The sequence below is a fragment of the Anguilla anguilla genome, chromosome 2 (assembly GCF_013347855.1).
Source record: "Anguilla anguilla isolate fAngAng1 chromosome 2, fAngAng1.pri, whole genome shotgun sequence".
Taxonomy (NCBI): Eukaryota; Metazoa; Chordata; class Actinopteri; order Anguilliformes; family Anguillidae; genus Anguilla; species Anguilla anguilla.
The window spans coordinates 28213737-28230086 of NC_049202.1; the positions used below are offsets into that span (position 1 = coordinate 28213737).

Genomic DNA, 16350 nt, shown 5'->3' on the forward strand with positions numbered 1-16350 from the left:
AAGCATCAGACAAATGTGAAGGAGGTAGAATCCAAAACGAGAGTGAGGGTACATGACCTTTCAGAGAGAGGAAAGAGGCTATTGCGATCAAGTTGGCGGGTCAATCAGGCAAGGCGTAGGGAGAGGCTGAAGGCAGGACAGTCACTTTTGACCCCCCCCCCCCCCCTACCCCAGTGTCTCCAGATAGTATCCCCAGTATGTCAAGGTCAGTTACGAGATTCAGAGATTGCATGAATAGAAGCATATGGTAAAATTGGATTGTATGACATCTGGTTGTTAGAAGAAGCAGAGAGAGGTCCGATAGTTCATGCAACATGGGGGTGGGGGAAACGTCATTCACACAACATGGGGGCGGGGGCTCCGTACACAGCCCTCTAAACCATTTCTCTTTGCATGTGTGCCTCAATTAAAGATTTTTAAAAATTACCACCAGACAGAGGGCTAAATTTTCTGCCACTGAGATTTTGTCACAGCCCTTGGAGTGCGAAAGTGATTTAAAGGAGGATTTGTCCGAGACTGAGGGTAATGTTGAGGAGGACCCTAATTATGAGGCATCCTCCTCTGATGAGAATGAGGCCCTTGGGATACCACAGGTTGACCTCCCTGAGTCCCTTGAGATACCACATTTTAACCCTCCGGTTGTCTCAACCACGATGAATTGGCATGCTCACTTTCAAAAATGGAAAGCTGCTATGGTCCCGCACCCCAGTTGACAGAAAGGGTAGACTTAGTGCTGCTAATGTTATCAAAATGGTTCTAGGCCCCACCAGATATGCTAACAGGCATGTACTTTATTTCAAGCTTTGAACCATGTCTGTCCTGTATATCATTTAGGAGATAATGCGGTTTATTTAAGATAGGGGATTCTTACAAAAAGCCCTGGACTGTAAGTGAAGTTTTAGGGGTTAAATTGTTGGAAAATTGCACATTTAAAAAATGAATGGCTGTTTGTGGTATTGTAGACCAGTTCTACATCTGATCAAATAGGGGGGTGTCTGGGACTGAAGCACAGTTTTCTTCTTGAATATATTTGCAGGAAACAACAAATAAGGAAATGTTACTTTTTAAGTTATGATTTATGTTATTTTATGGAGGGTGGATAGAAGGTATTTCTTTCTAAGAAATATTTAATATCTTTCCTGTTTTTGGCATTCAGTCAATCTGTGTAACAATACCTTTTCCATTAAAATACAAAAAAAAACAATTTTTTTCCTCACACATTTATTTGACAATTTCAATTTGACAATTTGACAAATGTTTCAGTAAAAAATAAAGCAGTTCTGGAAATATAAATGTCCAGTCAAGTAATCTAACTAGTCCATCCGGGCCTTCAGGGTCCGAGTGGTGATCTTGTCTTTCTCACTGTGAACACAAGATAGATCAAATTGTATGCACTTAAAAACAACTGTAGGAAATTACAAAGGAATCTCAACACCTTTCAGACTGAAATTTGTAAATAAAAAATTTCAAGACCAATCTTTTAACTTCTGTAACAATCTGTAACTTACATGACATGCACAACAACTCCCATGCCAGACACTGCATCTCTATCCACAGCATTCAGCATTGCTTGTGAAATGGTCTCAAACAGGTCCTCCGGCTCCTGTAGAAGTTTGCAAAAGGACAAATAATTATTTTGATTGAAAAGGCCCTCTTGAGTAATGAAACCGGTATGACAGTTCACTTCAACACTCACAATTTTATAAAAAGCAATAACACATATAGTTTGACACCACTCGCAATCTTTATGGCAATTTAACTTAAAAGCAGATATATTTAATGAACATTAAATGCATGAATAATTATTACATTGAGGGAGAAACCAGGCAAGGTGGGGAGCCTGGGGTCTTAATGGAAATACATTCAGTGGTCCACAAAGCCATAGCGTCTCTAAAGCCGGGAATACACCAAGGGGTACAGTATAGTCGGGGTACAGTCTGCCTGATGTGTGCGTGTTGTCCGCCGTGGTCGGCCCTTGCAGAAGTCGTCTGGACCCTGTCAGTGTCAATCAGCGTGCAGTATAGTTTTTGCTTGAGGGATGTTTGGGTACATTTAAATCCCTGTTTTCCAGTGATAATGTGGCGTGTCCACCTCCACGTAAATTGTTTGTAATGTAACCACACATACAGTGAACTCTAAAATGTCTGTCACAAAGACAATTTTTCTCGATTACCCTCTGTACTCCACAATTTTAGATTTGCAATCAAACAATTCACTTGAGAATAAAGTGCAGATTCTCAGCTTTTTTACATTTTGTTCTCACCATTTTTATACATAGTCCCCCCCATTTCAGGGCACCATAATGTTTGGAACATATTAATGTTATGTAAATGAAAGTAGTCATGTTTAGTACTTTGCCGCATATCCTTTTCATGCAATGACAGCTTAAAGACAGAGACCAACAGACATCAGGTGCTGAGTATCTTCTCTGGTGATGCTCTGCCAGGCCTGTACTGTGGTTATCTGCAGCTCCTGCTTGTTTCAGGGCTGTTACCATAGGTTTTCTCTTCAGTCTGTGAAATGCATGTTTAAGTGGATTCAGATCAGGTGAGACTTGGCCAGTCAAGAATTTTTGATTCCTTCCTGGTATGAAAGATAAAAGCTATGGGGAAAGACTTAAGATGTTTAACCTCTTCAAGCATAGTAAAATGAGACTCAGGGGTGATTTGATTGAGGCTTTTAAATTAATAAAGGGGACAAACAAAGTGAACTACAAGAGATTCTTCAGGTTGAGTTCTGTTAGTAGAACAAGGGGACATAAATGGAAATTAACAAAAGGTAGATTCCATACAGACATTTGGAAGAAGTTTTTCCACAGAGAGTAGTCAATGTGTGGAATAGCCTGCCAGGTCAGACTAGGCTTGATACAGTGTTATATACTATCTAGTCTGTAGGTAATCAGAGGACTAATTTAGTTGAAAAATGGCGAGCCTTGTTGGGCTGAATGGCCTGTTCTCGTCATTATATTACGTTATGTTATGAAAGCTCCCTTATACCTGCATCAAGAAAGCAATTGAACACACCTGAGTAATCAGAATCACCTGTGAAGCCATTTTTCCCAAACATTAAGGTACCCTATGTATAAATTGCAGTAATTTCTACATAGTGAAACCAAAATGTATAAAAATACACTTTATTAAAAGCTGAAAATCTGCACTACAACCACATGTGAATTTCTTGACTACAAATCTAAAATTGTTGGTACAGCAAAAAAACAATTGAGAAAAAAATGTCTTTGCCACAAACTGTACCAAGCTATAAACAGTGAGCTCCATATTGTTTTCAAATCAGAACCTGCATGCGTGTGTTCATGTGTATAAATGAGGATAAATTAGTCTAGAGTAAAGCTTTGTGTATTGTGCTGCTGTTTGGACCACGTCGACAGCAGTTTGAGACAACCAGGAGAAATTCTTGAAATCTGCAATCTAATCCACCTCTAGTTCCTGACACAAATTCCTAAAGGCACTCTGTGCTTGTTACTGAGGAAAACCATGACTTAATCCCAATGAAATGCCTCCTACGTTTTCTCTGCTTCTTTTTATTCTTCATCACAAACAAGATTACACTTGATAAAGCCAGTGCTAACTGCAGATTATGTTCAGAATCAGACATCAAGTTCACTCTTCTCTTGCTGTCTATACTCTTCCTGTGTATACACCAGACAAGTCAACTCTTCAGCCTTCATCATGGTTTTGCTTGCTTCCTATCCAGCAAAATTCTAGTCACTGCCCTAAAATTATGTCTTGTGCTTGCTGAGGCCATCTCCTCGGCTACCATTGTGTGACCATTTTGTCAGAGCTGAGACGGCTCACTCCTGACCAGTGCCAATGAGACCCTCCACTGTTGTTGGTCAACTATTGAGCGTCCATCGGCTTTGTGTATTCCTAACTTAAGAACTGAGGTGATGCAGTGATTGAGGAGGAATAACCATAGCGTGCCCAAAGAGCCTAGGTCTAAGACCCTTGCTGCTCAGATACAAATGAAAACCAACACTGGGTGTTGTACATGACCATGCTCTCAGGTCTGCAATGATTTCCCAGCCCAGAAGAGCTATCATTTATTGTCCAACTACACAGACACAATTATTTGTGCACAGAAAGAATAAAAATTCTTGAACACAATGACCAATGACTCTTAACCTGATAAATTAATGTATTTTTTCAAACAATATTATGACTCTTTTAAAACCCACCGCCAAATGTTAGGCAGGAGAGGCCACCAACATTCCCATTCGTGATCTAACAATGTGCCTGCGGGATGTGTACATGCACTTACAATGCATGATATGTGCATGCATGCACTTGCATTCATAGCATTTTTACATTACAGATGTAGATATACATTTCTTAAACTGAAGTGTGATCAGCGTAATCTTTTCTTGCAATTCGTACATGGATCACCCAATATGGATACTTAAACCCAACAGTATGGCTTTTGCATCACATTCCTCGTTTTATTTCAAATCCCATGTGCTGGAGTACAGAGCCAAAACAAATGTGTCACTGTTTTAATACTTTAGCATTTTACCGTGAGTGTAACACACACATATTACGCAAATTTCCAGAAGTATGTGGACACCCCGTATAATTAGTGGTTTCGGCTATTTCAGCCACACTTATTGCTAATACGTGCACAAAATCAAGTATACAGCCGTGCAATCTCCATTGACAAAGATTGGTCGTGGAATGGGTTGCACCGAAGATCTTTACCAATGTGGCACAGTCATAGGATGCCACCTTTCCAACAAGTCAGTTCATCAAATTTCTGCCCTGCTAGAGGTGCTCCAGTCAACTGAAAGTGCTGTTATTGTGAGGTGGAAAAGTATTAGGAGAAACAATAGCTCAGCCATGAAGCAGTAGGCCACAGAATCTCACAGGATGAGTCCGCTGAGTGCTGAAGCATGTAGAGCGTAAAAACCATCCGTCCTCAGACGCAACACTCACTACAGAGTTCCAAACTACCTCTGAAAATAACATCAGCACAAGAACTGTTTGTCAAGAGCGCCATGAAATGAGTTTCCATGGTTGAGCAGCCGTACACAAGCCTAAGACCACCGTGCGCAATGCCAAGCATCGGCTGGAGTGGTCTATAAGCACACTGCCATTGGACTCTGGAGCAGTGGAAATGTGCTCTCTGGAGTGATGAATCACAGTTCACTATATGGCAGTCTGATGGATGAATCTGGCTTTGGCGGAATGCAGAGTGCCAGCTGTACTGGCCCGAATAGTGCTGCAATATCTAAAAGACAACAGTGAATTTTCATGAACTGATTAAATATTGTGCTCTACAGCATGATCACGAGACTCAATTCAGCAAATACTTCTGGGCTGGGCTTGAGACGCGAGTGCCAATATAGCTGCCAAATTTCAGGACTTTTTGTCAAACCATTTATTCACATTTTTGTGAATTACTGCACTGCACTGTTTTTTTGGAGTATCAACTTTATAGAAACTTTTTAGAGGACGGGCAAATTTATGTCCATGTTCCATGTTCATACATCAAACAGTCTAGGAGGACATCTCCTCCTGGACAGTTTGATGTACTGTATAAACATGGAACATGGACATCATTAAAGGTTTTCAAGAAAATTCAAAATGGTGAAAAATCAGTGTGGGCACAATGGTTCTTGAGGCATGTATGTCCTCCAGGCCAAGACACATGTAGTAATGTGAAGTTCATGTTGGTATGTTGAACAGTGTGGGAAATAAACTTCTTAAAATCATAAAGTTTGAAACATTATTGCAGTGCCTCCTATTAGCCAAATTTGGTGTTGTGGCACTGATCGCCGGTCCGTACATATATAGAACATTTCCTCCTGATAGCTGGTAAGTGTGTCAAATGAGCGCTGAAATTTCATTGCCTGATGGCAGCTATATTTTTCCACTGTCAACTTGTCTATTTAAGATTCAAAAGGAGCTGTAACCAAGACCCAGCAGGTCCAATTTGAACTTAATTAGCCATCATGTTTAGGAACATTTTTCTAAAATTCTCCATAATAGTGCCACCTATAGGGCCAAGAATGACCTAATTGTGTGTCCTTCCATAAAACCATATACAGATCACATGTGTAAGTTTTCATTACGATCAGACATTGCTTTCAGGAGTTACAGGTCCTTATGCAAAATATAGCCACGCCCTTAAAATGCATTGGGTTGTAGAATCCATTCTGTTTGTCCAATCATCTTTCCTTTTATAGCTTTTAAAGAGCTCTGATCAGAGTATATTAAAGCAGGAACTATTTTTAGGGAAAATTATGAGTTCAAAAAAAACATTGCTTTTGTCGATTTCAATGTCATGTAATCCTGCAAAGGGTAGTGTCACCACGCTTTGTGTCTTTGTAAGGAGTGTGATCCTTTTCTTGGCGTGTGATTCATCTACACATTATAGCACAGTGGGTGTGTGCAGTTATCAATGCAAGATTATCTAATCAAATCCTAAATCACGTTCATGAAATGGAGTAAACCAGAATTTAATTAATGAGATAATTATGTACACATTAAATTATCCTGGATAGTTGAAGTGACATATGTGAAACAGGGCCCTGGTTTTCCCCAATTTTCCTTTCCACTTAAAGAAAGAAAGCATCTTTGTGAGTGTCTCTGTAAAAGCACTATACAGCAAAAACTGAACAACATTGAAATTGAACTTTAAAATGTCAGTTCAAATTGAGTAAGTGAAAACCTTACCATGTCAGGTTCCCAAAGGGACTCACACATGCCGTACATCTGTTCAGAGCAGGTACCGCTCACCACAAAGTCCTCTGTTACCATAGGACAGCCAATCAGGTCCAGAGAGCAGATGAATGGTTCAAAAGTCTTAGGATCAAGGCCAGCAATCACAGGTTCAATGTAGTATGGACCAAACCTGAATGGAAGGAGGAAACAGTAAAAGGGTATACTATGAGGTAATTTAGAACACAATTTTAGAAGATATGAGAGAGGAGCGAAAATAAATGACAGAAAGTAATAAGGGGAGAGTCTGGTTTGATGGTAACCATGTTATGGCAGTCAGACTGACCTTCTCTCATACAGCAGGTTGGACACCATACTCATGAAAGTCTTGGGCTTGATCTGACGGCCTTCCTTTAATTCATACAAGTTTAGGCGGAATTTAAGACGCTGGGACCTGAGAGACAAACAACAAATAGTTCACTTTTGCAGTGCCATAAATGTACATGAAAGTGGTCTTTCACTATAAAAGACAAGGCAAAACAACTCCTTTTTTAGGACAAGCTGAACTCAACTCAACTCTTGCACTATTAAACTGATTCCAAAATAAATAGCAAAGCACAGGTTAATGAAGAACCTGACAATATGTAAATTCATTACCAAGCGTCCTTTTGGGGTCTCCAAATGGCCTTTTTGGAAACCCGCATAGAAAACACAATGCAGAATACTCATTTTTGGTGTCATTAGCTGCGTCCCAAATCACTCCCTATTCCCTATATAGTGCACTACTTTTGGTATCAGCCATTTTGTACTGCGTCCCAGCTGAGAAACAAAATTATAGCACAATATATAGTGAACTACTTCTGCCCCACAATGCACTGCAAAATGTAGGGTACAAGCTCTGTACACAATCTGGAAGCCCAAAATCCCACAATACACTGTGGTAGGGCTTTACGGTTTTGTTTCAACAAAGATGGCGGTTGGAACAAGCGAGCGGTAGCTACTTGTATAAATGCAAGTTGTCCATAGTTATGTCAAATCATGAATTCAATTTGCATATTCAATACAAAAAAGTCACCAATTTTCGTTAGAGTGCCACGTGTAACGTTAACAGTTTTTCTCCGGAGAGCTGCTTGCTAGCTAAGAAGCTAGGTAATCTCGGTAGCAGTGCTACTCACGCAAAACGTCATTTTCCGTCCCTGATAAAAGATTTTTGAACGGTATATTGCTATATGTTTTGTTGATGCCAATATTAAAGAATATTTAACCGAGAATTTCATATATACACATACAGATTACGTTCAAAAAATATTTTATCAGTGACCGAAGACGAAGTTGCTTTGGTCGCCACATCAATAACGAACACAACTTCCGTTATTGTGCGACAGATATTCAAAAGATAGTAGCGGTGCAGGGTGATGACAAGTGTCCCAAAGCAAACGTTCGTTCTGCCGCTCACTCCCTATGTAGTGTGCTACATATTTTCCACTATATAGAGATTAGTGAATGAGTGAACAAGTGAGTCATTTGGGATGCAGCCATTATCACATCTGAACCAGGATTCATCCAGTGTTGTGGCCATGGCTCCATTGTGCTTTTAAGCTGATCAGACACAGCCACAATCATCTGCATCCAGTTAAAAAAAAAAATCATTAAAAAAAAAAAAATCTTGTAGGTCAGAACAAAACAAATCTTCCACTTCCACTGTGTTCGAGCTTCTGTTACTTTTAGTAATATTTAGAATAATTCTGACTCATGGAAAACAAACTCCCATGGGTTACCTTTCAGAAGAGACCAGGATCATGCCTGCAGCCAAAAAGGTTTAAGAACAATTTTGTTTTAGGCATGTCATTTTCTGTGCGTGAGAAGGGGTTAATTTGTCTGACAACAATTAATCCTCATTACCTTCGACAAAGACACTTACACAGTTTGCACATCAGTGGCAAGGCCAGCTAAGCCAATGTAGAGGCGCTCTCCCATGGGGAAGATCTTCTGAAAGTCAGTGGTCACCATCTGTGCCTGGACCCCAAAGCGTCGATCGGAGGCTATTGCCACGCAGTCCTTTCCACGCATCGCCATCACCGCTCCTCCATTGTATGACATAATCGACTGAATAAGGAGGAGAGGAAGAGGTATTCACATGTTTTTCACTATTGAAAAGAGTTTTATTATTAAATGAACTTCTTTACATATTCCATCCATCCATTATCTATGCCCGCTTATTCCAGGGCATGGCCATGGGGTTGCTCGAGCCTTTCCCAGCGTGCACTGGCTGAGAGGCAGGAATACACCCTGGACAGTTAAGACAGATTAATTCTATGTCCAATAATATTAAAACAACTATGATTAAGATGAAGATTGAGGAATATTTTGGAGATCCTTGATAATGAAGATTAAAATTAGGCAGAAAGAAAAACATTAGCCCAATTGCCTTTCTTATGCTGTTTGCTGTCATAATTACGGTACTGTCCGAAGTCGCCTATAAAGAACGAACGAATTAATTCATTAATACTATAATTTGCCCTGCCAGCATCCCTTACAGGATTATAAAATCTAGAGACTAAGGCTGAAATTCTTTGGTTCCCTTCATGTTTCCCCATGGCATATGCTGCAATATTAATAAAAGGTATTTTAAAACTTAAGAAGAGTGTCTCCGATAATTTTTTTCTTGAAACCAAATAAAATAACAGGCTGTTAAAGTAAGATTTTCATTAAAATAAATGTCTTTTAAGTCACTATCTATCACTGCATTGGGCAACACAATGGTGATTGAGCCTATTTTTATATTAATTTATACTATTATTATTATCATAATTCATGATTAAAAAACTACAAGCGGCGCACAGTTAGTGACGCGTTTTTCATCACCCATCAGTGGTTGGTCCGCCAGAGAGGGTAGGCGGAACTAACGCAACAGGCTCGCTCTTCAACTCACTTGTGTGTGAGCGGCGTACTGTTTTTTCCGGTGTCTGCATGCGTTACAATAACAGAGAAAGGGGGGGTTGGGGGAGTTATGGAACCCTTTTTGTGTAACATGAGAGATCATATTATTTGTTGACGTAGATTTCGTATTACATTTAATGACAATGTAACTTTACTAAATTACATAGCTAATTGCACAGCTAACGCTAGCTACCGGACCATGTCAAGAAAGACAACATTAGTTTAGACAACGTTGCGCACAGTATCCATCTCTCATATCAGGTAACGTTGAGTTAGCTAGCTAGCTAATGTAATTAACACAATCTAATGTCGGCTAACAATTAGAAAAAAACGCTAGCTAACGCTACCGACTGGTACCAACCTCGCAAACCGTCTCTGGAATGCAATGCTACCTTGTTGCAACGTTGCAGTGTAGCTAACTTAAGGCCAGTTCAGATCAATGATTCGCAACGAGACTGGATGCAACTTGCAAATTCCAAGACGTCTGATTGTAAATGTTCTAAAACTGCACTTGGCGATTTGACAAGGACGGTCTTTTAAAACCTCAGGGCAGGCAACGGCTCTGCTACTAGCCTAGCCAGTTCACACCGCTGCAATTTTCTCTGCAACATTCTAAAACCGTTTCGCCTCGTTGCGAATCATTGATCTGAACTGGCCTTAACGTTACCGTTATTTACATTGCCATCGAGTTCATCAATATATTATAATGATCGGAATAAAGCCGGGGTATGTGGAGCAGAGCAGGGTCTGATTTCTGAAGATGTCATGCAGGAGAAAACTAAATAAAAGAATACGGCAGTATGGATTAGCATTGTTATTATTTTATTACGCTTCCTCATATGTTCCTTCAGCCTTTATGCCCTTTTTGATGAAATCTCCTTTGTTTTGGTTTTATTCTTCTTGTTCTGATTGCTAATTTAACACCCAGCTCAGCTTTATTCTCGAACAGTTCAGCTAGCAAAACCAGAAACACCAGGGGTAACATTTTGCAAGGCAGTTGTTTCAAAAATACCACACAACAATCATTCACAAAAAAGACTGCTTAGTGTGCACGAGATACATAATTGCACGAGCCACAGCGAATCCCGCGAATTCTTCTCTGCAGTGTAAAGACGTTCATACTAGGCAAAAGGTGGATAAAGAACGTTTGCAGAAATTGATCATCACTAATTCTACCCCAGGTTTGCTACGGCATTTTAACCCGGCTCGGCAGTGTAAAGATATCTTGAGTTAGCCTAATGTTAGACAATGAATGAGTATGTACATAACGTTACTTTTATAACAACCGTTTTTTATTCAGTAAATAGTGTTATAGTTGGCGTGCCAACTGACTGACGTCACACAGGCGACACTGGTTGGATCCGGTTGGATCTATGGGAAGTGAGGTCCAAAAACACACCTGCAATTACCGCTTCTCGCCATAGAGAACGAAACTGGAATCTTCGAGATTGTCACTTTAAGAGTTTATTGTCCTGTTATTTTTAAGGCAATAGCCTATATCCTGATTGGTTAAAAAGTGACATGTCAGCTAACCTTTCAGAGTTATTCCATTAACATTGTTAAGTGTTAGTACATTTATGATATGTAAGCAATTTTTCCAAAATGCCAGTTTGTACTGCTTACAACTGTAGCTACCAATTGCTCAGACTCAAACTCGGGGACACACTTTTTCAGGTAGGCTAGCTAAATTTAGGACAGCATGTGAAGCTGGTATTGTTACAGAATTCCCTTAATATTCCACTTAAGTTGAGCTCAATTGATTCATAAAATGACAGGCCTATAATAACGTTTCCCACAGTAGCTAGGCCTCACATTAACATTGTTTCCTTGTATCGAACATTGAATTAGCGCCTTTTATTGTTTTGGCCAATTCCATCATAGCCAACACGAACAACAGTAAAATGCTCTTTACTGTCTCTGTACATAGGCTTGATAATTAGTTGTCGGTGCACATCACCATGAGGTCGCGATCGTCAGGTTCTGTATGATTACCGTTTTTTATCTGTGAGGATAAGATTTGGTCAGTCGTGCGAGTATAACTAATTTTAGCAGTCCGATGATGCTGAAAAGTCGAGGAGCTCACTAATGTCAGTTTTAACAACATAAACTGTTTGTCGTGGTCAAATTCCCCGACATGACAACTGGTGTTTAATTATCACCTGTGGAGAAGGGGGGTGGGCTTTGAGTAGTCCCAACATCACTGCTCTGCACTATCCTTGTTGTACACGTGATTAGGCATGTGACCAAGGACACAACTGAGCATGTCTGTTGAGCGAAAAAATTGTACTTCCTGGTTCTGATGTGCTCCCCATACGCTTGTACTGGCGTCGCTGTCTCTACGTTGCAAGATGCCAAGTTACATCTTAGTGGGGTGGCATGCCCCATACCTATACAGCACAGAAAGTTTGGCACTTTTCAGGGTTCCCTGATAACCACAATCACCACAGACTCTCAGCCCTTAAAACAATTCATTTCTGTACCTTCTGACCCCATTTCAACAGAATTCACAAACAACTTCACATGTCCACACAACAAAACCCCAAACTTAAGGGATTTTGCATTTTTTCCTTCTTCTTCTACTTCTTTTCCCTGCCTGATTACATCATCAAAAATGCTCAAGGCCCATAAAAAAATTTGTCTCACCAAATTTGCTGCCCTGATGTCAACTTGCCTTGAAGCTCACTGAGTAGCGCTTTTCCCTTTGGAATGTTTTGGACGAATGACAGACCAAGGTTCAAATCCCCCCTGAAGCAGATCTCTAACTCATTACATTAGCTTGATAGCTAACTAAAAATAAAACATTTAAACTATTGCTTTTGCATCTGTAAAATCTTTGCTGGAAACTAATTCATATTTCTGAAATCCAAATAAAATACACCCACATTTTAGACAGTTCTGCTTTCTGCATTTTTTTCACTGAGTTTAACATTAGCTACTTTGCTAATGACATGACAGACCAACTGTATAACGTTAGTACAGACGCCTCTGAAATTAACCAGTAACGTTTGCGTTACGATTCGGTCCGGTATGTATCGTTACTGGTCTTTTTTTTAAACTTCTGAAAGATAATGACTTCTTCACGCCAGGTAGCCTATATCAATTTCCAAAGTCCAAACGGTTCACATTTACCGCTACTCCTATTAACTGATAACAACTTTTTAACTAGGCTATTGTAGCTACCCTACAACGCCACATTTCTGATTTTAATGTTACCTAGCCCTATAGATCCTCTACCAACATCCAAACACTTAGTAGGTCTGTTGTGTACAATAGCTCATTAGAAACACTCCCATATCAAAATATGACATACACTTTCATTAATTTGTTGTTCATGGTAAAGGAAAATTATTGAATCCATGCCTGTGAGTTTCTTTCAGAATCCAGGCATTTATGTTCATGCATGTCTGCCATAGCCTACATGTATATATGAATTACTATTATCACTTATAACAAACACAGTACAAAAAGAAATGATCTGATGAACAACACGTTTTCAATGTACAAAAATGCCATGTTACTCACCCATAGCCTACAAAGCACTGCCTATAAGTCATTATTTCAAATCGAGATCCTGCCATTAAGGGCGTTTTTACACCTATAGTTTGTTTGCTCTGGTCCAAATCAGTTGATGAGTTTGTAAACTTGGAGCGTTTTCCCCTTGGTTCGGTTTCTTTTCACAGATAAAAATCCAAGCGAACCAAAATGCATCACTACAAACCACGTGAGAACGTTCATTCCGCTTATTGGTCAGATGTGTCTGGGGCGGGAGCAAGAAAGTAAATACAGGAAGATGGTCCTGTGTTCTGGACTAGTGCATATTTCTGTGAGAGAAACACTGCTATGCAATTTAACATAGAGCAACGGCAGAGTTGGCATTTGCTCATAACCGTGGTAATTATCTGGGCAATATACCAGGCAAAACTATACCAGCAGAATGCCGAATGCACTTCAAGGAAACGTCTTGGAAATACTATACTGCTTCACACTTTGCAAAGACGACGTGCTGCCTTCAGATGACTGAGCAGAACAAGGGAGCTAATGTAATAAAATATAATAAAACGGCTACAGGAGCCGTTTAACTTGCGGGGTACACCTGGTAGTTGGGTCGGATCGAGGTCGGATCACGTTCCCACCACAAACAAACCGCTCCAGAGTTCTTTTGGGACCGGACCTAGACCACCTCCTCTCAAGGGTCTCGGTGCGGTTGTTTTGGTCTGCACCCGAGTGCGATTACTGTGTTCACACCTGCCCAAACGAATCACACCAAGGGGGAAAACGAACCAGAGTCCAATTTAACTGGACTAAAAAGCGCAGGTGTAAAAACACCCTAAAAGTATTGATATCAAAATTCTGTCAAGTTACATGAAACAACATTGGCTAATTAAACAAGCTGTATTCCAAAGCAATGCAACCCAATGTTTCCCAAATTATTTCAAGTTACTTGGCCCTGTGTTTTTAATCTTACCACCTGAAGACAATCATCCCATCTTGGGTCACGTCAAAGTGTCAAATAACAAAAACTGCCTCATGCAAGACATTTAAATGAATGTATGGAACTGCTGGGCAATACCTAAAGAAAGGATATGTTTATACTCGGTTGTCAAGTTCATTTGACAAATTAAAACCACTAGCCAACATTGTGTGTGTGGGTCTGTGTGTAGTAGAGTTCTATATCTAGTGTTGGGAAGAGCTACTATCTTAACAAGCCTACGTTTTCCAGTACTTCTAATATTTATAAAAAATCAAGTAGGTACAATTGTAGGCTAGCTGTATTGGCATAAAGGTAAAATCGTCAGACCAGCATCATTAGTGGACAAAGAAAATCCCAGATTAGATTTAAAACACCATTGTCCGATATTGAAACCAAAACCTAAAATGAGCCAGGTCGCGTCACCACCACGGTTGCACTGCGCCAATTGCATTGGCAAATTTTGTTACTATCTCCTGAAAATACAAGACAAATTGTATAGAAACCTATATTTGCATAAAAGTAAAATAATTTCACCAATATCATATCTGGACAAAATCCCAGCTTTTAGATTCATACCATTATCTTTTAGATAATGGTATGAATATTTAATGATATTTAAAGCGAAATCCCCTGCCTAAAATGGACCAGCTTTATCGTGTCAGCACAGCTGCTCTGTCCCATATAAAATGCAAGTTATCGTATAGCTATCGAGTAATATTGGACATTTACGTGACAATACCACGAATTAATGTACACGCTTAATTTAACAAAGTTCTCTACAGCAGCAGATTGGTCACATTTCACGTCAATCGGGCGTACCTGTCTGTCAGACAGAAGCCGGAGTGAAATGGCATCAAAACGGGACGAACTAGACGCATTTTTTTTTAATGACACGGGGATCTACCAGCATGGCCTCTGCGATCGACGCATTGGACAACCCTGTCTTAGACCAACTCATAGTATTACGTGTTACCCGAGCCTAATTAAACTTTTTTAGTTCTCATTTCACCAATAAATGTCATAAATCTTCTAAGAACGCGTGAACTCCACGAAATTCACAATGGGTACACAGCTCTCAGTTGAAGGAATAGGAATACAGTGGTTCTGTCAAACTAGCAAATCACATTACATTACTTAACATCAACCTTGAGACAGAAACAAAGATCTAAAACTGTGAACCAAATTACAACGCATCCGAAGGCAAGCTCGGCAATATATTACAATTTGGAATCTATACTCACCATTGTGAATAATTTTGTCTGCCGTTTATTCGGGTTACAATTCAGAGTGACTACACAGTTTTGTGTTTCTTGTGAGCTGATCACCGTACCGCTTCACTATGTAACGCTTACTTCCGGAGGAAGGGTTTTAGACAAACAGGTATTGGACAAATGTGAGGATCAGAGCACTCAGAGATGCCTCCTATTGGCTTATACGCGAAAGCACCACCTCAATAAAAGTAGTTTGATTGACGCGTAGAGACCGTGTATGACGTAACTTCCTGTGGTGGAAACCATAGACATACGGGCTGTGTCCCAAACCGCTTACTTCCATGCTCTGATTGCGCATAGCGAGCATGCCTCCATTTTGGAGTGCGAGTCCAAACCGAAGTACTTGGAGCATGGAAGTTCGCGGTTTGGGACCAAGCGGCCAAAACCGGACTTCGTTTTTGAAGCTCATTTCCTGGTGTTGTAGTTCCTGGTTGCTCACTAGCGCCACTACGGATGGCTCCAGTATAGGTGTTTTCATATCCGGTTTCCATGTAAGTCTACGGTACAAATGTGATCAAAATACAAAGTCAATAATTTTTTCTCACAATAACAAATAGTCATAATAGGTGTATTTTATTCGTCTTATGACTGTCCATGGGTCGATTTCATGATTTATTGGGTCATTTGGGCACAGTGCCAATATTTGTTCTGGACCAATGAGGTACAGCTTGCGTCACTTCCGGATTACTGCAGAGGACTGAGCTACAGTAAGGGCTACAATCTGTGGTCACTGGGGTGGGAGGTGGCGTCTCTTGGCCTTGACATTGCGGCTCCGACCACGGTCCACCTGTGCGAAGTCAGAAAATGCAGGCATCCCATTTTGTAGTGGCTTCATTATAGCGTGTGCTATTTACAGCTGCACTAGACGACCATAAAATAATCCTCCTCTGAAGTTTTGCGGTAGCCGAGTCATTTTTACTATTTCCTTTAGCCCACTTAACCAAATAATTAGTTGGCAGAAAGCGTAATCAGCTAACGCTTATTTGCTATATGTGGT

The 16350-nt window shown here is 40.2% G+C and overlaps 1 protein-coding gene across 1 annotated transcript; it reads right to left on the reverse strand.

Moving 5' to 3' along the window:
- Positions 1 to 1204: 1204 nt before the first annotated feature.
- On the reverse strand, positions 1205 to 15467 carry psmb3 (proteasome 20S subunit beta 3). Its single transcript, XM_035407208.1, has 6 exons — positions 15324 to 15467; positions 8593 to 8777; positions 7018 to 7125; positions 6687 to 6864; positions 1509 to 1603; positions 1205 to 1362 (listed from the first exon to the last, which is right to left on the reverse strand). Exons 1-6 carry the CDS (start codon positions 15324 to 15326, stop codon positions 1314 to 1316), a joined length of 618 nt encoding a protein of 205 aa, XP_035263099.1. The 5' UTR covers positions 15327 to 15467; the 3' UTR covers positions 1205 to 1313.
- Between the last annotated feature and the right edge of the window lie 883 nt (positions 15468 to 16350).

What these genes read in the sequence shown, in the direction of transcription:
- psmb3 (XM_035407208.1), bottom strand. An exon ending in GCCACTGATGTGCAAACTGT is followed by an intron (nt 7,126 to 8,592) that starts GTAAGTGTCTTT and finishes TTTGTCTCTCAG; the next exon opens with GTCCCAGCGTCTTAAATTCC. An exon ending in AACCTGCTGTATGAGAGAAG is followed by an intron (nt 6,865 to 7,017) that starts GTCAGTCTGACT and finishes CCTTCCATTCAG; the next exon opens with GTTTGGTCCATACTACATTG.